This window comes from Poromitra crassiceps (genome assembly GCF_964638095.1).
Source record: "Poromitra crassiceps genome assembly, chromosome: 1".
NCBI lineage: Eukaryota > Metazoa > Chordata > Actinopteri > Beryciformes > Melamphaidae > Poromitra > Poromitra crassiceps.
In genome coordinates this window covers 109893713-109916040 of record NC_139623.1, presented here as the reverse complement: position 1 = coordinate 109916040, position 22328 = coordinate 109893713, and the positions used below count along the sequence as shown (strand labels likewise).

The 22328-nt window shown below is 42.3% G+C and overlaps 1 protein-coding gene across 1 annotated transcript; it reads right to left on the bottom strand.

Annotated features, from left to right (window-relative positions):
• Nucleotides 1-8687: 8687 nt before the first annotated feature.
• tmem106ba (transmembrane protein 106Ba) lies at nucleotides 8688-20170 on the bottom strand. The gene is made up of 8 exons (XM_083636023.1): nucleotides 20099-20170; nucleotides 18566-18770; nucleotides 17834-17897; nucleotides 16247-16406; nucleotides 15735-15875; nucleotides 12371-12420; nucleotides 12232-12285; nucleotides 8688-9228 (listed from the first exon to the last, which is right to left on the bottom strand). The coding sequence occupies exons 2-8, from the start codon at nucleotides 18756-18758 to the stop codon at nucleotides 9108-9110; spliced, it is 783 nt and encodes a 260-aa protein (XP_083492149.1). The 5' UTR covers nucleotides 18759-18770; nucleotides 20099-20170; the 3' UTR covers nucleotides 8688-9107.
• Nucleotides 20171-22328: the final 2158 nt, after the last annotated feature.

The following is a 22328-nucleotide window of genomic DNA, read 5'->3' as shown; positions in this document are numbered from 1 at the left end:
ATAGAATAAATACATTTTTCTATATTAAATCCCCCGACATCATGATAAGAAACACGATTACACACACATGATTGGAAAAATGTCCATAACCTTTATAATAGTTGGACTCGAGCCTTTAGAGGCCACATATATCTCCTAAAACAGCTGTCAGCAGTTAAAAGCGATGGTAAACATAAAAGTCTTTAGTCTATTTTTGAAAGTGAGTAAAGTTGGGGCAGATCTGAGGTCTTCAGGCAGTTTGTTCCAGCTAGCAGAAGCATAGTGGGTGAATGCGGCCTTCCCATGATTTGATTTGATCCTAGGGACAGTTAGTAAGCCTGACCCTGCTGACCTGAGAGGTCTAGACGATTCGTAGCGTGGGAGCAATTCAGCGATGTATTTTGGGCCTAGGCCGTTAAGTGATTTGTAGACTAGTAACAGTATTTTAAAATATAATGAAACACTGGCAACCAGTGTAAGGACCTAAGAACTGGAGTAATATTATCCGCTTTCTTAGTCTTTGTTAGAACTCTAGCAGCAGCATTCTGAATGAGCTGGAGTTGCCTAAGTTCTTCTTTGGAGAGACCAGAGAAAACGCTATTGCAGTAGTCTAACCTACTATAGATGAAGGCAGGGGCGTAGGCAGAAATTAAATTATGGGTGGGCCTGGATAAAATTGGGTGGGCCTGGATAATATTGGTGGGGCAATTACATGACGAAATTTTGCGCGCAATGCGCGCAAAATTCCTAGATGTCATGAAGTCGTCATGCAGTCATGCATTAGACTCTGGAGATGATGTGCCCTGCGTTTTTAAGCTACAAAACCATTAGCTAGCAAGGCAGCAGCAAGTTTGCCTCTAGAAAACAACCAATAAAAAAAAATATATATATATATATATATATATATATATATATATATATATATATATATATATATATATATATATATATATTCTTTTTGGGTGGGACAGGGCAAGAAGTGGGTGGGCCTGTGCCTACCCAGGCCCACCCGTAGAAACGCCCCTGGATGAAGCCGTGAATTAGTTTTTCTAGATCCTGTCTGGATGTAGCCCCTAATTCTTGCTATATTTCTAAGATAATAAAAAGCTGATTTTCTGATTGACTTAATGTGGGAGTTAAAGTTGAGATCGGAATCAATAATAACTCCAAGATTTTTAACTTGATCCTTTGGCTTCAGGGATCGAGACTCAAGGCGTGCAGTGATTTCAAGCCTTTGTTCTTTGGGACCGAAGACAATTACCTCTGTTTTGTCTTTGTTTAGCTGTAGGAAATTCTGGCACATCCAGTTATTTATTTGGTCAATGCACTGGCACAGTGAGTCTATGGGGGCATAGTCAGCTGAGGAAAGAGTTATATACAGCTGGGTGTCGTCTGCGTAGTTATGATAAGCTATTTTGTTTTTATGCATAATTAGGCCTAAAGGGAGCTATAAAGGTTGAATAGAACAGGCCCCATAATGGATCCTTGAGGCACCCCACATGTCATACTAGTTAGGTCAGATGTGTAATTGCCAATGGAAACGAAGTACTTCCTGTCTTGGAGATAGGACCTGAACCACTGGAGGACCATACCCGATAGCCCAACCCAGTTTTCCAGCCTGTCCAATAATATTGAGTGGTCAACAGTGTCAAATGCAGCGCTAAGATCCGACAGCACCAGAATCGAATTTTTGCCTGAGTCCGAGTTCATTCTAATGTCATTTATGACTTTAATAAGCGCGGTTTCGGTGCTGTGATGGGGCGAAAGCCTGATTGGAGTTTATCTAGGAGATCGTTTGAGGTTAGGAATGTATTGAATTGCAGGTAAACAACCTTTTCAATTATTTTGCCTATAAAGGGGAGATTAGATATTGGTCTGTAGTTACTGATTACCGATGTATCAAGGCTACGCTTTTTTACTAAGGGTTTAATAACTGCAGTTTTCAAGGACTCAGGAAAGGTGCCGGTCAGAAGGGAGCTATTAACTATTTGCAATAAGTCAGATGACAAGCAGTTATAAACGCTTTAAAAAAAACTTGTTGGAAGGGTGTCGAGACAGCACGAAGATGGTTTAAGGCCTTGCACAGTTTCCTCTAAAATGTTGTGGTCGGACTCGATAGCGATGAACTGGGACAAATTTATCGAGTTAGGGTTCTGTGGGTAGGGTGATGTCATATAATTTCTTAGTGTAGAGCCACTAATAGCTTGCCTGATATTAATAATTTTGTCTGTAAAAAAGGCAGCAAACTCATTACATTTGACAGTGGAGAGAAACTCAGGTGCTACCCGAAGTGGCGGGTTAGTCAGTCTATCAACTGTCTGTGGCAAATAGAATGCGTGCATTGTTCACATTTTTGTTAATGATATCGGAAAAGAACGATTGTCTCGACCTTTTCAGTTAGAGATTGTAGGAGTGAAGGCTTTCTTTGTATAAATCATAGTGAATATGAAGATTAGTTACATATTTCTCTAATGTCAAAGATGACAACTATTAATTTTTCTTATGGAAAGACTGTGTTTTTTGTCATACCTGACAGTTTCGACTGCTGCTTCCTGCAGTCTTCCTCAGAGACGTCACGTGATGTTGTTGTGACGTGCTGTATGGCTGGTTTATGAAGGGTTGGCCATCCCACCTGGATAGGTAGGATGACCATGCCCCCTGCTGGCCGGTAGTTTATGGAGGACTGCGTCCCAGGTGTGGGATAGCATGTAGGCCCCCTCATCCCGGTTCACCTTGGCCTTCTCCCAGTCCATGATGTGATTCTCTCTTTTACACTGATTTTCTCTCTTTTTTGATGGCTGATTTCAGATTCTGCTGGTCTGCTTTCTGTTTTGTTGCATGTGTGAGCGCTCCAGTTGTTTCCTTTTCACACTCTTTCTGGTGTTCTTTCTTGCGTGTGCCAAAGGCTCTGCCTGTTTCTCCGATGTAAGTCTTATTGCATGATAGGCATGGGATCTTGTATATTACATCACACTTCTTGGTGGGTTCAATGCGGTCCTTGGGGTGCACCAGCATCTGGCGTAGCTTGGTGTGCGGCTTCACCGGTGTGCTTATGCTGTGTTTTCTCATCGCCCTCTGTACTCGCTCTGTGAGCCCCCTGATGTAGGGAAGGGTGACCATGCCCAGGCTTTCTGGATTGGTTGTGTTTTTAAGCGTCCGTCCGTCCGATGTTTGTTAATGCGATATCTGAGGAACGCCTTGACGGAATTTCATAAAATTTGCCTCAAACATCGACTTAGACTCAAGGATGATCTGATTAGATTTTGGTGGTCAAAGGTCAAAGGTCAAGGTCACTGTGACCTCTCGAACGCCATTTTCAAGCTTGTTAACGCGATATCTCAGGAATGCCTTGACGGAATTTAATCAAACTTGTCTCAAACATCGACTTGGACTCACGGATGAACTCATTAGATTTTGGTGGTCAAAGGTCAAGGTCACTGTGACCTCTCAAACGCCATTTTCAAGATTGTTAACGCCATATCTCAGGAATGCCTTGACGGAATTTCATCAAATTAGCCTCAAACATTAACTTGGCCTCAAGGATGAACTGATTACATTTTGGTGGTCAAAGTTCAAGGTCACTGTGACCTCACACACCCAATTTCCAAGCTCTGTAACGTAACATCACAGGAGCGCCTTGACGGAATTTCTTCCAATTTGCCTCAAATGGCGATTTGGACTCAAGAATGAACTAATGGCGGAGGCATAAGTCCGCGTTGCGGTCGTTCTAGTTCCTCTTTGTTTCCCCTTTGTTTATGTTCTTCTGGGCTGCTTCCTTTCCCTTTCTTATGGCCCAACCTGGGTAGTGACACTGGGTGAGTGCGTGTTTTATGTGTTTCTCTTCCTCCTATCTATCTTCTGGGTCTGTGATGATGCTGGTGCGGTCGTACAGGGTTCTAACTACTGATAATTTGTGTGCTGTGGGGTGCTCTGATGTCCATAGTAGGTATTGGTCTGTGTGTGTTGGTTTCCTGTATATCTTTATTTTTATGTTTCCCTCTTGTGTGTGTTGAATTTTCATGTCCAGAAAGGCTATGGCTCTGTCTGTCTCTTCTTCGTGTGTAAATTTGATGTTGGCAGTGGTGTCAATAGAGTTGAGATGGTCCGTGGGTTCCTGTGTGTGTCCCGTTTTTATTTTTTCTAAAATGTCGTCCACGTATCTCTTCCAGAGAGACAATCTGCATTGGCCGGGGGCAGTTGCAATGGCCTTCTCGTCCAGATCTTCCATGAAGAATCCACTCATGATGGCTGACAATGGATCACCCATAGCAAAACCCTCCTTCTGCCTGTAGGTCGTCCCTTTGAACTGGAAATACGTGGATTTGGCTACAAAAGCTAATAGGTTGGCTATGTCTTCCACTGTTAGATTTGTGCATTTGCGTAGTGTCCTGTCTGCTCTGAGCCAGTTCTGTACTATATTTAATGTGATGTCTATAGGTGTTTTTGTGAATAGTGAAACTACATCATGTGATATGAGGATTTCGTCTGTTTCTACTTTTATGTTACTCAAGTCCTGTGCCAGCTGTTTGGAGTTCTTGCAGTGTTGTTTAGTTAGGCCTAGGAGCGGTTTTATTAGCTCGACTGGGGCTTTTGACAGGTTGTATGCGACTGATCCTATGCTATCTACGACTGGGCGAAGCGGGGTCCCAGTTTTATGGATTTTGGGTGTGCCATATATACGGGCCGTGATGTTGGCTGTGGGTACCAGGTGGTTGTACATGTCCTTGTCTATCTTGTTGTCATCTACTAATGGTTTTAGTAGTGCCTTCAGTTTCTTTTTCTTTTCCTCTGTAGGGTCCTTTTTGAGTACTTCATATGTGCTCCTGTCTCCTAGCATTGCCTCCATTTGTTGTTTATTGTTCTGTGTTCATGACTACTGTGGTTCTGCCCTTATCTGCTGGTGGTGTTGTGATGGATGTGTCTTTCGCCATCTCCTGCATGGCCTCCCATTCTTCTTTATTCATGTTGGTGGGTGGTAGCTTTGATGATTTCAGGATGCCCGCTGATAGAGAAAATTTACATCACATTAGCCTTTATTTGGACAATCACTAGTTATTAATATATTCATATACATTTCCATTTTTAGTTACATATAGTTATGACACAGACATATAGTTAGATGACCTGTGTACATACACAGATAGACATCATATTTGGATAACCTGTGTACATACACAGACAGACGTATTTAGATAACTTGTACCATACATTTGCAGCTCCTCTCGATCGCACACTGTGCCCTGTACTGTGTCCTGTCACCTTGCCACGGTGCTCTCTTTGCAGGGCCAGAATAACAGATAGGTTGAGTCTACAGAATGGCCTTCCAGTGTGCGTCAAGACATGTAATCTGATGTGCGTCAAGACACGTAATCTGATGTGTGTCCTAAGTATCTAAAGTTTGAGTATCTGTTCAATGTATGTAAGCCTGTGTATCCATCCGTGAATATACAAGAGTGCATCTCTTGGCCAAGATCTGTGTTCACATCATATCAGACGACTTCTTCTGACTCCTGGCTCCATCATTTCATTTCAACTGGTTTCCTTCAAGTGGTTCACTGTTTACCTTTTGACTGTGGAATTTCATTCTCTATCACCCGCTATTTCATTTCGTACTTCTGCCTTCTTTCCCTGATCTTGTATCTTTTGACATGCTATTTCCATTGCTAAACTGAAATCTTCATACGGTATTCTTCTTGGGGTTATGGCATAATTTAGCCCGCGGGTGAGCACACTACGTTCAGTTTCTGTTAGGTTATGTTGTGAAAGGTTACATACCCATTTCCGCGTTGTTTCGTCCTTCTCTTGTTCTGTGTTTTTTCTTGATGTAAGTATTTCCAGTTTTCTGATATGGCGTCTTTTTGTTGTTTCAAATTATTTTTCGTGCACACGTTTCAGATGTTCATCCATTATCTTTTCTATCTCCTTTGCAAGTGGGAAGAGGATGAGGGGGCCTACATGCTATCCCACACCTGGCATGCAGTCCTCCATAAACTACCGGCCAGCAGGGGGCATGGTCATCCTACCTATCCAGGTGGGATGGCCAACCTAGTGTCCTCTAGAGAGAGAGTGGCGTCAGCGGAGGACCAAAATGCAAGAATCATTAGCCAATGAACAGCCAGGAATGGGTCTCGCACTACTTTTGCATGTTAAAATAAAGCTGATAATGTACAATTTGATTCATTTCAAGGGATGAAAAACCCTTTCAAAGTACAACACTGTCTATTTTGATGCAACTCGACAGTGCTGCTTTTTTTACTGAAGAGTTCCACTTTCTACTTCCTGGAAAAAAACTGGTCCATTGGAGTGAATGGAGATGTCGGAACTCTTCTATTATACGGCTCTGGGCCAACCCTTCATAAACCAGCCATACAGCACGTCACAACATCACGTGACGTCTCTGAGGAAGACTGCAGGAAGCAGCAGTCGAAACTGTCAGGTATGACAAAAAAACAAACAAACACAGTCTTTCCATAAGAAAACTTAATAGTTAATAATAGATAGACGAAATGAACCTGTTTGGATTGTCAAAGATGACACTTTAAGCCAGCGCTAGACCAGTATGTTGTGCTGTAAGACTGTCAGTTGCATAAAATTAAGACAGCTGGCTTAAATTCAGTGAAGACTGATGTCATCATTGTAACAACTTAACAGTCAGAGAAATGTGGAAGGCATTTCTCAAATATATTTTTATGCCTCTTTTGGCAACAGGTACATTTAAGTTTGTATATAGCAAGTATTTTTTTCTTTTCTTTTCAAGGTTAACACTTTATACTATCTTTGAAACTACAAACGCCCAATCCTAGGGGTGGTCAACTTTTTTCTTCTTTGATAAATCACTCTATTAACTATTCTTAACCAGAATTATGCAAACATGAAGTCAATAATTCAATCATTATTAAGAATGCATTTTGGCTACATGGGGAGACAATACATATCCAAAGATCACTTTTCTTCATCACAGCATTCTTCTTCTACCAATTCCACATACATGTTCTGGGGATCTTCAAACAAGGAGTATCCTACAGTACTGTATACTTCCTGAATGGTCAGCACCACCCAGTGTGTGAAAACAGTATTACAAACTTCAAAAGTGCAGCAAAACACAAGACATTTCCAAACCTTCTAAACCAACCATGAATTTATTTTCAGCTTCATGCATGAAAAAAACAAACCATGGCGTACAGTAGATGCTTGGCAGTGATAGACAAGTATCCATATCTACACATTCTGTGCACAAACGGGAAGGGGAAATTGTATTAACCGTTAGAAAAACGGACAAAATGGCACTTTGGAGTCTTCAGTGTCTTACTTCTGTGATCAAACAGTACATTACTTCATACATTTTATACTAACATAAAATAATTAAAATGTTGGGCATTTAGAGGCATCTGGATGTGCATGTTTAGCGCTATTTGCAAAACATAAAACATTAAAGCTTGTGAACACACTCCCTGCTATTAATCATAAAACGTGATAATCAAGAGTGACAAAAGCAAGAAATTACATGGTTTCAAGAGTCAGGGATAGCAATCAATTCATGATACAAGTCAAGGATCCAGAGTGGACTAAAATAGCACAAACAGTACAGCCCATAAAATAGAGGACCTTATTAACGAGAAGAATGTCTGTTCAACACCAGATATTATTAGTATAACCTGTCTTGAAGCAAGAGCAAGGAGACATCATCATCAATATACTATGCTGTAACCCTCCCAGTTTCTCTGTCAAATGAAAGATATTCCCTTTTTATAAATTTAGTTTTCCTCTAAGTGACAAAACATCTATTATTAATCAAAACGGTTCTCAGGTAGTATTCACAGTAGTCACATTTGCTTTTACGTCACCCAGGTGCATCATAGGCAAATCTAAAATAAAAGATACAACTTTGATACTACCTTTACTCAGAAGCTGAGTGTAGAGTACAGAACTCAGAGCAAAAATAAAAAGTACAAGCAAATAATAAATGCCATAATATAACACATAATCTAATATCTATATTTCACTATACAATATCAAGAAATATTTTTTTATGGAACAAAATGACAAATAGAAAGGCTTGTGTAGGAATGAATGAAAATAGGGCAAAAATAAGTGGTTAGGTCAGTGGTTGCCATAACTGGGTCAAAAATGTTTGCGTGTTCTCATTCAAATTGTTTGGGGGCCAGGTAATTTACACTTTACTTACATTCTTATTACTTTCTGATTATGAGGTTTCATTTGCCAACCTAAAGTGCATCGTATCTATATATCGTATATACAGTATATATCTATCAGTGTTTCCCCTAGAACCATTCTCAGGCCTGGAGGGATTTTGAAATGTACCCTGACCGCAACGGTGGGGGCCCTCGCTGGCGACGCTAAACTTTTAGCTAACCTGTTCGCATCTATGTTCGTAATGGCATCCCAAGTATCATCATACTATTATGGGATGCGATGCGAACAGTTGTATTATGGGATATGCGTTTCCCAGGCAACGACACGTTGACACGTTCTGGAACAGCGCCCCACGCTGGCACAATGCTCCTAAAAGCAAAATGCTTATTGTTTTGAATGATCTGGCATCTTCTATTACTGTCAACACTAGTATTGTTGGGGAGAGCATGAAAAAATAATAATAATAATAATAATAGACATTATATATATATATATTCTTTTGCAAAAATAAATCTGGCCTGGCGGGCCCGCCAGGCCTGTAGAATGGTAGGGGAAACACTGTATGTATATATATATATATATATATATATATATATATGTATCTGTGTGTGTGTGTGTGTGTGTGTGTGTGTGTGTGTGTGTGTGTGTGTGTGTGTGTGTGTGAAATGACCACAAGCCTCCAGCCAAATGCTGCTAAATCTTGGCTGTGGCAAGTTGTTCTACTCTGCCAGCCACTTTGGCAGGTAACCATCCATAATGTTGACGTCTATTATAAACATCATATTTGACTGATAAAATGGTGAAAGTGGTTGGTTAATTCTGCAGTCCATCAGCCACTGTGGCAAATGGGAGAACATTATTCCATTGTGACGGAGTCAAGATTTCCTACATTTTCCACTGTAAGTGAGCTTAGTGGACATCTGTAAGAAGAACCTCGGTACAAACATAATTTGATGCCCGGGCTGTGGTTTGTTTTACTGGTAGACCTGAACGTGCCCATGCAAGGAGGTGGTATTCCCTCCACAGTCCACATACTGGTACATCTCCTGGGAGACCTGCTCTGCATGGCCGAAGTACGATGTTGTCACTGTCACCCTGAAAAACAATTAACAAAGTACAATTCAACTACACCAGACAAGGATGGGCAGCGTTAGCCTAGATTGTGAGACAAGGAAGTAGCCCAGTTAAAACCATCCTGATAACATGATCTCACATTCTGTTTCACTCTACGTATCAGTCTGGACCAAGCCCCCAGGAATAGCGTTGGACTGTGAAGCCATTTGAACATGGTGGCGAAGCACTGTATTGCAAGTCACGTGACGCCATGCAGCCCAGAAAGGAAAATTCCCATCCACTTGCATGGGGACCCCGGCAGCTGTTAAACCCAGGGGAATTTTTTCCGGGTGTCACTCAAAGTATAAAACGACTCTTTTAATTATCAACAAATTTTTTATGGGGCATTTTTTCTTCAGAAGCCACTAAGAGCCGTATACGGGTGTATCTTCTTCTTGTAATAAAATCCATGGGTGGGAGGGGTGGAACACGTCATGGTACACATGCGCACTTCGCCTTGGGCCGCATGGTCAGGAAGTAAAACCAGGAAGAAAAACCCCCCATGATGGCTTCATGCGCCAGTGAGCAACCTCCGTCTGAATGCATGGGTGGGCGTGGCACGTTCCCTATCCAGTTCTTATAATACATCCATGGTCTGGACTCCAAGGTGTCCACAGCGATTTCAGTGGGAGTACTTGCCTTGACAGACAACTCCTTCAGCCAATCAGCATCGCCAAATCCGGGCTTGTTTTATTATCATTATAATAATAATATTATTTAAGATTTTTCTCCCCAATTGTACTTGCCAATTTCCCCCTGCTGCCCTGGTCGCTGCACCCCCTCTGCCGATCTGGGGTGAGCCGTAGACTAGCACCATGCTTCCTCCGACACATACGCAGTTGCCAGCCACTTCTTTTGACCTGACAGTGGGCAGCTTCACCGGTAGGACGTAGCACATGAGAGGATCATGCTATTCCCACCAGTTCCTTTGCGCCCCGAATAGGCGCCCCAACTGTTTAATTATTTGTGTACATACATTGTCCAGCAGAGCAACAACAATTACTCTTTACGCTCACAAAACCTTTTTTTATTGAATGTAAAAAGGGCTCGTACAGAGTATGGTAAAAAGGCGTTTCAGTTCTCAGCACCGACGGCATGGAATGTGCTCCAGAACGACCTGAAATTGCAGGAGCTGGTCTCATTAAATGTTTTTAAAACGATGGTTAAAGGTAGGGAGGACGGTGAAAGTTGCAACTGTTTTTTTTTTCATAGTTTAACTTGCTTTATGAATCACTGAATGTGTGTGTGTACCATGTAGTGTTGTAATGTTATGAGATGTTTGTTGTGGCGTCTGCAACTTGTGTAATTGTATGCTGCTTTTCTTGGCCAGGTCCCTCTTGAAAAAGAGATTCTTAATCTCAATGAGGCTAACCTGGATAAATAAAGGTTAAATAAATAAATAAAATAAATAAAACTGAACAGAGGAGGCGCTAGTGCAGCGACCAGTAGCCTGTACTACGAAGCTAGTTTAATGCCTTATCCGAGTAAGTTTGAGTTTAAACCTGGTTTAGCCGTACTACAAAGCAAGTTAACTTTCAATCACCATGGCAACTGATGCTGCAAAGCTAACCTGGTCGCGACCAGGTTAGCTTCAGAGGATAAGATCAAAATCCATGACAGACCCATATAATCGGCTCTCTGGAGTCACTCACCGTTCATATAAGATCGCCATATGAAAAATAGATTGCAGTCAACTGAGAATATAACAAGAAAAACATTTGTGGCTCTGTAGGCTACATAATTAAATTAAGCCTACTTACCACTTTATGTCTTAACAGCTCAACGATGCGTGGAGAAATATGATCCCTATTAATCACCGCGGCGCATATCATGAATGGACCCTCAAATGGAGTGAGGGTGATATTCTCCTACATGCCAGAAAAGCCTATAGGCCTACATATAATATAGATATGGGATAATATGGATAGCCCCAATACTAAATATGCAGGCTATTCTTGCATCTTTCAGCTGGAACTGTGAAAGTGATAGAGATCATTATTCATTGAGCATGCGTTTCTAAATCTATGGTCTAAATAGGCTTACAGATTGTGGAAATGTATAGACTGAGATTACACATTACATTTGTTGCTGCTGTATCAATGTATGCAGCTGTATCAGACAGAAATCGCTGATCACAGTAAATCAAATGACTGATGTGAATACAAGCTGCTGCTTTAGACAGCCCTTCAGCAGACTATCCAACGCGGATTTTCATTCTGACATTAAATCGCGGATACATTAAATATCCGCTAAAACTCTGATCATGCACTGCGCTTTCATGGAACGAGGAAATGGGTGTGGAAATGGGTGTGGGCGTGGATCAACTCAGCTGTTCATAAGGTGATTGGCTAGCGCACCTCTTTCGCGTGGACGCGCGCCTGTGCACGAGCGAAAAACGTGCGCGTGCACAGGCAGATCCCAGGTCCACTTACCTAGTAAAAAACCAGCTTCGTAGTATCAGTTAACTAGATAGCTTTGATCCTGTTCAGTCAAACCAGATCAAAGGGACTTATCGCGGATCTGTTAAACTAGTTTCGTAGTACAGGGCTCAGGACACGTACCCTCAATCCGGCTTCCCACCCGCAGACACAGCCAATTGTGCCTGTATGGACGCCCGACCAAGCTGGAGGTAACACGGGGCACGAACCTGCGACCCTCGTGTTGGTAGGCAGGGAATCTACTGCTACACTACCCGGACGCCCCAAATCCAGCCTTCTTTAATTGTTGTTATCGAGTCTACATGGCTGTGTAAACTCTACGAACGTTGACGTTACTGCTCGTTGTGGTTTGCCTCGAGAGTCGCCATTACTGAGGCCCTGATTGGCCCATGGACTTGGTCATTTGGATGCGCAGAACCCAACAGAATGTGAGTTCACACAATCAGGATGGTTTACCTGGCTGGGAAGATCTTGGTGGAGAAACTCTCGAGATTGGATTTTGAGTTATAATTGAGAAACATTTTAAAGTACATCAAGCAATACTTACTGCATCATGACCACTATGTTGTGCACTTTAATGGATGGCAGGGTGCAGTAGTCACTGTAAGACAAGAGGTGATTATGATTTAAATGAGTATGGGGTACACATAGTGGTACATTTGTATGACTTCAAGTGAGATACTTACAACATATAACTCATCTCATCAGCAATGGTGGTGGGAACCGTGTAGTCAACCTAGAATATACATACAAGAACAATTGATAAAGAAAAAAACAATATTACACATAAATATTTGTACTAATTCCAACAAAAACAAACATTTTATTTTTGTGGCATCTATGGTCATATCTTCAACAAGGGCGTTGTTTCAGCAAAAGCCACGGTATGGCAATGTGACATCTAGGGATGTCACGATACTATAATTTCTACTTCGATACCGATACCTAGGAAAATATCGATACTCGATACCATTTTCAATACCACGGGAAGGAGGGGGGATGACGACACATCGAGAGGCATAAAAATAAAGTTATACACATGGATGGACAGACGCACACTTCTCCATAATCTAGGCCTGATAAAACTTTGAACTAAAGGTCCTTACACATCGGAAGCGTTTCTTTCGTGCGATTAATTCGCACGTCAATAATATTTTCCGAACCTATATCAGTCAATGCAACCGTGCATACCAACAGCAAAGTTTCGCTGAGCGTTATTGTGGCATTTATTTTTCCGGACCAAGGTCGATTTTTCACAAATTCGCTTTCCGATGTGTACACATCTGTTGCTGTGATTGACAGGTGGGTCAATATTCGCATCGCAATTTCGTGCTGTATATTCACATCGCTCTTGATGTGTAACAGCCTTTAGACAGCAGATTAGCCCTGCTCTAGCCATCAGAACACGATTAGCTTGTTGAAGCAACAGATACCCGCCAATTTTCATTAAAAGAAAGCACTGATGGTATCGAAACTGTTGCAAATGAGTATTGTATCCGTTTGAAATTTTTTGTATTGATAATTATCGATACTATCGATACCTGTTGCAAATCAGTATTGTATCCGATTCACATTTTCAGTATTGATACTTTTCGATACTATCGATACTTTTGACAACCCAATGTGACATCACAGAAATACTCTTCATAGCCGTGGGTTATCAGGAGGACGGCATGGCAGCTTTACTCCAAACTATTTGACTGTTGGAACGTGGACTGTGTGCGTGACCTTTTGGATGTGTTGTGTAGAATAACACGGAACATTAATTAACATTAGATCCTCCTGACCGATCCTGGCGTGTCAGGAGATTTAAATAATCAATGAAGTTACGCTGCAGTGACTTTTGCGTTAATGCGCGCACAGCATCTCTCAATGGGGGAGACGCACTTATTCTGCAGGTATTTAATAAACTTATTTTTATTTTATTTTATAGTCAGCACTCCTGCCTGCACCCCCAACTGAAATCGTGCTCTTGCGGCTATGGTGATGATGGGATTTGAAAGATATTATCTTACTGTATGTGAAACTTCATTTAAAAGCCAATTCTTTCTAGTCTTTGACCAGCCAGAAAGACATATTATGCTATTGAAAACTGTTTTAACAGACATACTGTATAGCTCTCTCTCACATTCACAATGCCTAATGTTTGCAAATGTCAATGAATGAAAAACACAAAAGAGTAGTCGCCCGAAGAAAATAATCGTGGCTAGTGCTCAACACCATGGATGTAGCCTATTAAAAGAACACTGGCAAGGGCTTTCAGTTCTCAGATGAAGGCTACAGGTACTGTAACTAACAATAATGTATTCTTACCTTTTCCTCCAGTTTATTAAAGTTAAGCAAATATTCCCAGCTGCACTTGTGAACTTTAATTAGCCTATTGTCCGTTCTGAAAGCGAGTTGGACGCCCTCAATCAGCTGTAGTCTGCTTTTAATTAATGCCATCATCATTGACAATAACATTAGAGCCGCTTGGTTTCAGAAAATACTTAAGGTTTGGTCCATTATCATGTCTCATCTCTCTCTGCAGGTAGTCTCCACCTGTTGAGAGCTGACTGACTGACCCAGGCACACGCATTCAATCAGAGCACGTGCATCCTAATTGTGAATAACATACAGTAGCCTACACTATAACCTACACATTATACAAATTCATTTCGGCTATTTAATAGAAGGAGCTGTGTAGAAATGTCATTTGAGCCTATTTGAATAGAACTCAAATTGTGCTGAGAGGGGATTATCTTCACCAGACTTGGTGACCGGCAGATTTTAATTTGTCAGACTTTGATCAATTATAACGTAAGTCCAGCAATTACCGGATAACGGAAACCCTGGAGAGCAGTTTAAACGCCTTTCATCGTATCATCTTATTTTGGCACATATTTCAGCACTATGGAGCGGAATAAGCTGTATAAATTATTATATTTGCATTTAACTGTTAAGTTCAGTGAGGAGTTTATATGGGACAGAAGTGTGTCTGTGGTCCAACTCTGCTCAATTAACAGCAGACACCAGCTGATCCAATTTAAAGTCACTCACCGTCTTCATTATTCCAAGTCTAGGTTGCACAAGATCTACCTTTCTGTCTCACCACTATGTGATAGGTGTCAGAGGTGTTAGAGGGTACACTGCCCCATGCTTTTTGGTTTTGCCCTTCACTATCTGGATTTTGGGCCAAAATATTTGATTGGTATTCTAAGGCCTGTAAAATAACCCTTCAGCCGGAGGCGGAGCTCGCCATCTTCGGCTGCTCGGAGTCTTTGACGCAGGGGATGACTGTTGCCAAGAGACTCATTCTGAAGTAGAAAGTCCCACTCTCCACCTTCCTTTCAGCTGTGGCTGATGGAGATGGTTTCGGTTGTGCGTATGGAAAGACTTAGGTTCCTGAGGACCAACTCACTTAGGAAGTTTGAAACTATTTGGGCCCCATTTCTGGCCTACTTGGACGAGGTTAGAGACGGCGAGTAACTCGCCCAACTGATTTCTCATGGACTCCTCGCGTGGGATTTTATGCACAACATCTTTTACAGCACATAGAGACAGTCGGCATGTGTGGGAACGCCCACAAAATGTTATACTGCTGGCGCGCGAGTGGGGTAAAACCGCCCATATATCTCAATGGGCTGACTCACCAAAGGAAGGTGCTGCGGCTCTAACTACAGTTTTGGGGATTCTAGAGCAGAACACAAGACGTCTATTCAGATGTGCGTTTACTGCGGTGGTTGAATCCCCGATCGTGTCTGCCTGGGCTGGGCTAGCAGCTAAATTCTAACTTTGCTGAATGGATAGAACTGGAGATTTACCCAACCCTGACCACGCCCCCAGCCAGGCTGAGCCAGCTAAAACTGCGTCTATGACGAGACATCGCCTCAACCTATAGACACCCTATACGGCTGGTAGCACCAAGTTGTAATGTTGTAATGTTGATGATGTGTATTTTCTTTTTCCGTGTCGGAGTTTATTTGTTGTTCTTGTTTGTTCTGAAAATTGAAATATAAAATATTGGAAAAAAAAAAGTTCAGTGAGGAGTGTCTATGTGTTAGGACCCACCTGCCGCTTATCCAGTGGTATGATCACTGTGACATTGTTATTCTTGGCCTTGCCGATCACCGTCTTGGAGAACTGCACTTGGGCTGTGATGTTGGTCACTGATATGGCGTAGTAGTTGTTATTGGTGATGTTCAGAGTGTTCTAGAGGGAAGGGAAAAAAGGGTGTAACATTCTGCATCTTGAAGGAGTGCTTGATGGAGAAATAAATATTGACCCATGATTAGAGATTGCTTGTTACTTTCTGGCCAAACTACAAAGCCTGAAGTGATTTCCTTAGCTTCACTTGAGAACTCTTGTTTAGCCCCAACGGTAACTTGCAAGAAACAAACCAATCTTTGTAATTGTTGCTTTTTTAATGGTATAGCCATTCTTTGTGCTTTACAACTTGGTCAGAAAGTTAAAACCATACAGAAGCCAATTTCCCCAGAGAGATCATTACATTTTATCGTATCTTTTTTTTTTTTTCAAGTTCAAGTATCTACAGATGGGGGAGGATGGCTACACAATCTTACTGTAATGTTGAGATACACAATCCGTCTGTCCTGGTCGTAGGAGACGAAGGCAGACTTCACTCCCACGTAGGAGACATCAATAGAACGGGGAAATAGGAAGAACACAGCCAGGCCAGACAGCAGGAGGCAAAGGGCTACTGATATTGTGACATAGAGCTTTCTGCAAGGATGAGAAAAAGAGAAGTGAGACACTGATGCCACACTGTAAAACTCATTTGATGGACAACTAACTACTCCTATAAAGTCTCTAGTAAAAAGTGTTGTTGTTGTTGGTTTTTGTTGTTGCCTATATTAGATAACTGATTGGCACATCAAAATTGGCACATCAAGGACTGAGAGAGAGGGGCATAACATTAGGGTTGGGTACTGAAACCTGGTACCACTTTGGTACCAGTACTCTTACTACCGGTACCGAATTGTAACGCAGATTTAGGTGCTGTTGAGTGAAATATCTGCCCCCCGGTGCTCCAAAACCGGCGCTGCACGCACCTTCACTAACACATATTGGGCCCTATCTTCGCAACGGCAGTAATTTTGCGTTAACGCCCGTTTTGCGCTGGAATAGCGCCGCGCAAAGCCCTAATTGTGGGCGTGTCGGCCCGCTGCAATTGCAGGGAGAGAGGTACTATATAGCCTACTGGCCAGTGTTGTGTCAAAAAGTGATTTGCTGCCAGAAACAGACTTAGATCCGCGGGACCGCGCACAGCGCTGCTTCAGTGCCTCTACCCACCCTGTGCACCGACCCACCCGGCCTGCCTACCCGGCCAAGCTCACACCTTCTCCGGGGAGACCCCCCTCCAGGACCCGGCACACTAGCCGAACACTTAAAAGCACCCCTCCCCGTGCTACACACAGACTCCTGCTTTTTTGCACAAAACCATGACAAACGAATTCTCATTTTTAAATCAAGGTGTGTTTTTTCTGCAGCGTAGGTTAGTTGAAAATCAACGTGGCATTCTGAGGAGGATCCAAGCGAGGATTTCCTGCACTGCGCGGAGAATACTGTCTGCGCTCAGGCGTACGCCTGGCGTAGAGGGATTTTTTGCGCTAAGACCAGCTATTTGGTGGTGTTAAAATTGAGAGCACCCAAGGCCTTTTGCACCCAAGGCCTTTTTTTCGAACACATTGCGCTGGAATGCCTATTTTGGCACGGTCAACGCCCAAACCTCTGTTTACGCTCGGAACATAGCGACGGTATCTTCGCCAGAGCGCAAAATGACACTTGCAGGAGGGAGATGATAGGCTAGAGGCCCACGGACACGCCTGGGCCACGCTTACACCTGTCTCTGCTGCACTTAGATCCCAGCGCAAAACTGGATGGTGGAGGCAGACGATAGCTTAAGACGCAGGGAAGATAGATAGCAATAAGAGGCACGCAAATGGCAGCGCAAACGATAGCGCCGTACTTAGGGGGGGGGGGGGGGGGGGGGGGCGTGGAATCTGCCTTAAAAAGTAAAAAATGTTAAGTTTCGTTTTAGCACCTGCATCAGAAAAATACAAAACGATACCCATCCCTACATGACATGCAGCAAGGGTCCTGGGTGGATTCAAACCCAGGACTTTTGAGTCCAAACTCGAGAGACTTACGTCCTGCTTGGCCTGAGCCTCTGGTCACTGTATGGAATCAGAGCCACAAGCTGATTTTCTTGACCTGTTGGGGGGGGGGGGCAGAATCAATATGGTGATGAATCATGAGCATTCCATGTGTCTGGGATTTTGTAAGAAGTGTTTTTAAAGTGGTACACTAAACAGAGCTGTAGCACTTGATCCCAGTCCAGGTCTTAAGAGCACTTTTCTGGCTCAGACTTATCTTGGTCTCAGCTATTACTGGCCTTAACTTGACTACTTGACTAGAAAAACAGCAAACAGAGCACTCAAGCAGGTAAGTAGTAAGTGCTCTTTAGTAGGGAGTTGCAGATATCAAAAGGAAAAACTCTAAATGCTGGTAAATGTATTTTGGGTTGCCCTGATGAAGGCCTGTGTTGGCGGATTTTTTTTTTAAATCTCTGCTAACAAGGTTAATGTTCTGCAAATGAACTAGCCGAGCAATACAAGCTTTTTGATTGTTGCCTTAGTGTTGTGAAAAAATGTAATTATGTTGATGGTACATTTATACTCCAGTAATGCAAACAATTTAAGGGATTCTTGATTCAAACTTGACTGAACCTGGTCTTGGAATTGACCTGGACTAGGGTGGTCTTGCCCAATACCCTGCTTTCAAAACATAATTCTTTAAACGTGCAATACAACTACTTAACATCATGATCATGGTGATTATTGGTAGTAGTACTGCAATCATTATTATGTTTAGAAATGTACCACGTGGGATTCGGCCGGTGCCTTGACATGTGGGGCATGTGACACTGTCCCGGCCAGTGAACTCCACATAGGGAAACTGGGATACATCTCCATTCTTTCCATCCTCCTCGCTCTCGTTATGCTCCGGGTCGGTCGTCAGTGCATCTTGGCTCTCGTCTTTCTGCTTGGCCAAGTGTGAGTGGGACCTGCCCATTGCTGCAGCTGTCTGTACACAACAGAAAAGAGCATGAAGAGGAGGTGCCAATAAATAGGTGCAGCCGGACGTGCTGACTAACCACCACATGCCACATGGCCATTTGAATGTGAAATTGGCCCTGGACACATTCCAGAAAACTTCTCCCAGGAGACCAAGCTTCTGCTGCTGTTCTAACCCTGTTGAAACATCACTGTAATATTGCTGTCCCTACTCCTATAGGGAGTAGGGACTTGTAGTGTGTTTAGGGGTGGTAAAGAGTATATAGCCACCTTTATGGTATTTTTCATCCCCTAGGTATCACTAGGAGTATAGGATGTATAGCTTATAGTTTGCTCCTGATATTAGTATCCTTAGTTAAAATGATCATTGAATTACTATGGTTGTTTTGAGATTAGTGTAGCACTTTCAGTCTTCCTTCACTACAGGATATTCTGTGGTACACCTTTTTTAAACCTGTAGCAACTTGTGTGATATTTTAACCTTTCGTCATCATATTTTTATCCTTCTGTAATCTATTGAATGCTTGCTATAGTTCTTTGACACAATGGTGTGCTTTTCGTGTTACCACAGACAGTACAAACACATGTAGCATTCTGAGAAGGAGGGGAAAAAGCAGCCAGCAGTAAACTGTCTGTTGCTGTATACATCTGTGTCTGTGAGTTATTGTATAAATAAAGGCAAAATACAAAATAATTGCCTGTTTTGTGTGTGTTTACCTTATCCTAATGGTAGGCCTATATTACTCATCTCTCAGGAGACCGTTAGTTAGTTTGTTGGTTTTGTTGTGTTTTGTAAAGAGATAGCCTATGCACTCCATTTGTAAGAACATAAACTATGTTAGAAGCTTTAGGCCCATGCCTACATTATAATAAACGTTAGCGTTACACAACACGCACAGGGTGCGGGTCAGAGAAACGCCACAGTCCGCATGCTGTTGTTTATGTCCGAGGTCTCGTTCAGCATGTCCCAACAACAGCGTAGGCTATTTGATGGGCCGCCATACTGCAGACAAGCAGGAACAGAACACCGTGTACAAACCGGAGCAAAATGGTTTCACTGCCTGCCAACTGACTACCAAATGCTAAATGAGACATTGTGGTGTTGTAACATGCTGAGCGAAACTGTCCTCTGTTGTTTGCGTGTTCTCTTGTCATTCTGTCTTTGCACTGTGCGCACGGATGACATATGGAATGGAAACAGCGTCAGTCTGTATCGTGCAGTCTGCATCGCATCTGGGCCGCTATCGCCAAAGCGCTTCTCCTCTATTCCCGTGTGTGCAATAACCTGCAGCTTTCCTGCTGTATAGCCGTACAGTATGAAACTATTTGACGTCTTACCTTTGGTCTTTTTAGTCAGATTTGCGTGCCGTTCCCCGGTAGCGACGCCGACGTTGTTTATTATGCTTCACAGTCACACTACTGTAATGAGAGCGCCCCCTCCTCTGCTCATTGGCTCAGACTGGACAAACCGGTATTCACGCCCCAGACCCTCCACAACAACAAAGTAATAAGCAGGCTATATGCTATAATATAGATTTAGGTTTATACTAGGAGCGAACTTGCTTGGAATATTATACAATTATTATACAATACTACAAAATACCATATTATATATTTATATATAAATAAATAAATATATAATTAGTGTACAATAAGAAATACAAACTAAAGTATGATATAGACTTACTTACCATACTATTTTGTGATGCAGAATATCAAGTTATTCACTATAGTAATGACTCTTTAGGGCAGGGGTGGGCAACAATTTTTCCTGGGGGGCCACATGAGAAACCCAGATTGTTGTGGGTCTGAAAAAATAGTGTCGTGCCATAAGGTCTAATTTCATCACTACATAAAATTATAGAAAACATACTGCACACTTATTTTTCAGCATTTATTATATTGAAAATCACTCCAAACAACCAAATGAGGTCATCTCATTGGATGTAGATAAGTCAAGTGTTTTGTCTTAGACCTCCCGGGCCAGGCAGAACCATCATGAGGGCCGTTTCTGGCCCCCGGGCTGCATAATGCCCAGGTCTGCTTTAAGGGGAATACCCACCACTTAATACAAAATGGTGAAAAATCTGGTTAGGATTTCTGTGTAATTACTGCATAGGCTAATTGCGGTTATAGTTGTTCCAGTTTTTGTTAGTTCCTTTGCACTCTGGTCAAACGTACAACTTACAGGCTATATAAAAGCACACCCTTATGAAAAAGAATCACAGGAACAGCATTCAGCAACAAAAAAATAACAGCAACACTTCACCCAGCTGCTACAGACGTGTGTTTTATGTGTGTGTGTGTGTGTGTGTGTATATATATATATATATATATATATATATATATATATATATATATTAGTGGCATAATACTAATAACAGAGCAGAACTCTAAACTATTATGATGTCCCATGTTGTAAAAAACATTAGTGACACCATATTTATTTGTATTCTTTATTTATGCTTTAGGTGCAGAAGCGTCATGCCCATTGTAACTGAGGGGGAAATTGCCCCCTCAGATTTTTGAGAGGTAAAAAAAAAAAAAAAAAAAAATCTTTTTTTAAATAAACAGGCTATAATATTATAGGCTGTGTATGGTAGTTGAAACATAGTTTCAAGTTAACATTTATTTATGTTTGTAGTTAAAACAAAAACATAAATACTGTATAGGCTACATCCAGTACAACACAAAAGGCTGTTATTTACCCTTTGTCGCCACCTGGTGAGTAAATATATATAACTAAAACCATTAAAATTGACAACCGGTCCACAACTTTTTTTCCCCATGTATCTACCGGTCCTTGGCACAAAAATGGTTGGGAAGCCCTGCTCTAGAGGACACTAGATGAGACTAATGGAAGAGAAAAGATGTCTACCTTCTGAAAAGGCAATACCAGCCAAAATAAACATTGTGTTACATTGCTTTGAAACGTGTGGTCTCCCTTTTTTGTCAAGTCCATTGAGCCTGGGCAGTGGCAATGTACTTAGTCTGGTGATTATGGATCTTTCCAGGAGGCTGAGAGCAGTTTGGAAAATAGCCTTATGCTTACACCTGCTCAGTCTGTTAATTTAAAATGAGATATTCCTCTAAATCTGGCGGCTTCCAACCCCCCAATTTTTTGGGGGACAAAATTCATAGTTCAGAGTTCGCCCCCTCAGATTTTTGGCTTGCATGACGCCCCTGATTAGGTGGGTCCCATTGAGCTCCAAACCTCTTTTTCGAGGGAGCCCTGGCAGCCTGGGATATTAGATGAAAAATACCACAGAGCGGCTTCTGCTCCCTCCTCCCTGTGTGTCGCTGTAAATAGTGCCCTGCTGCCTCAGTGAAAACAACAACGCTAACTAGCTAGCAAGCTAATGGCAGGAACCTACACGCTAGCTCGTTGCTACACGCTGAAAACGGCAAGTTGGATTGTTGGAAACTATTTTCCAAGGGCACTGCCGCTAAGCGCCGCCCATTGCAATCCCACTATGGAGACCTGTGGTGCCAGACTCCTCTCCCGGTAGGGAGGGGAGGCTGGCCAGCGAGACTACCATAGGAATGAATGTATTCTACAGATTTTTCA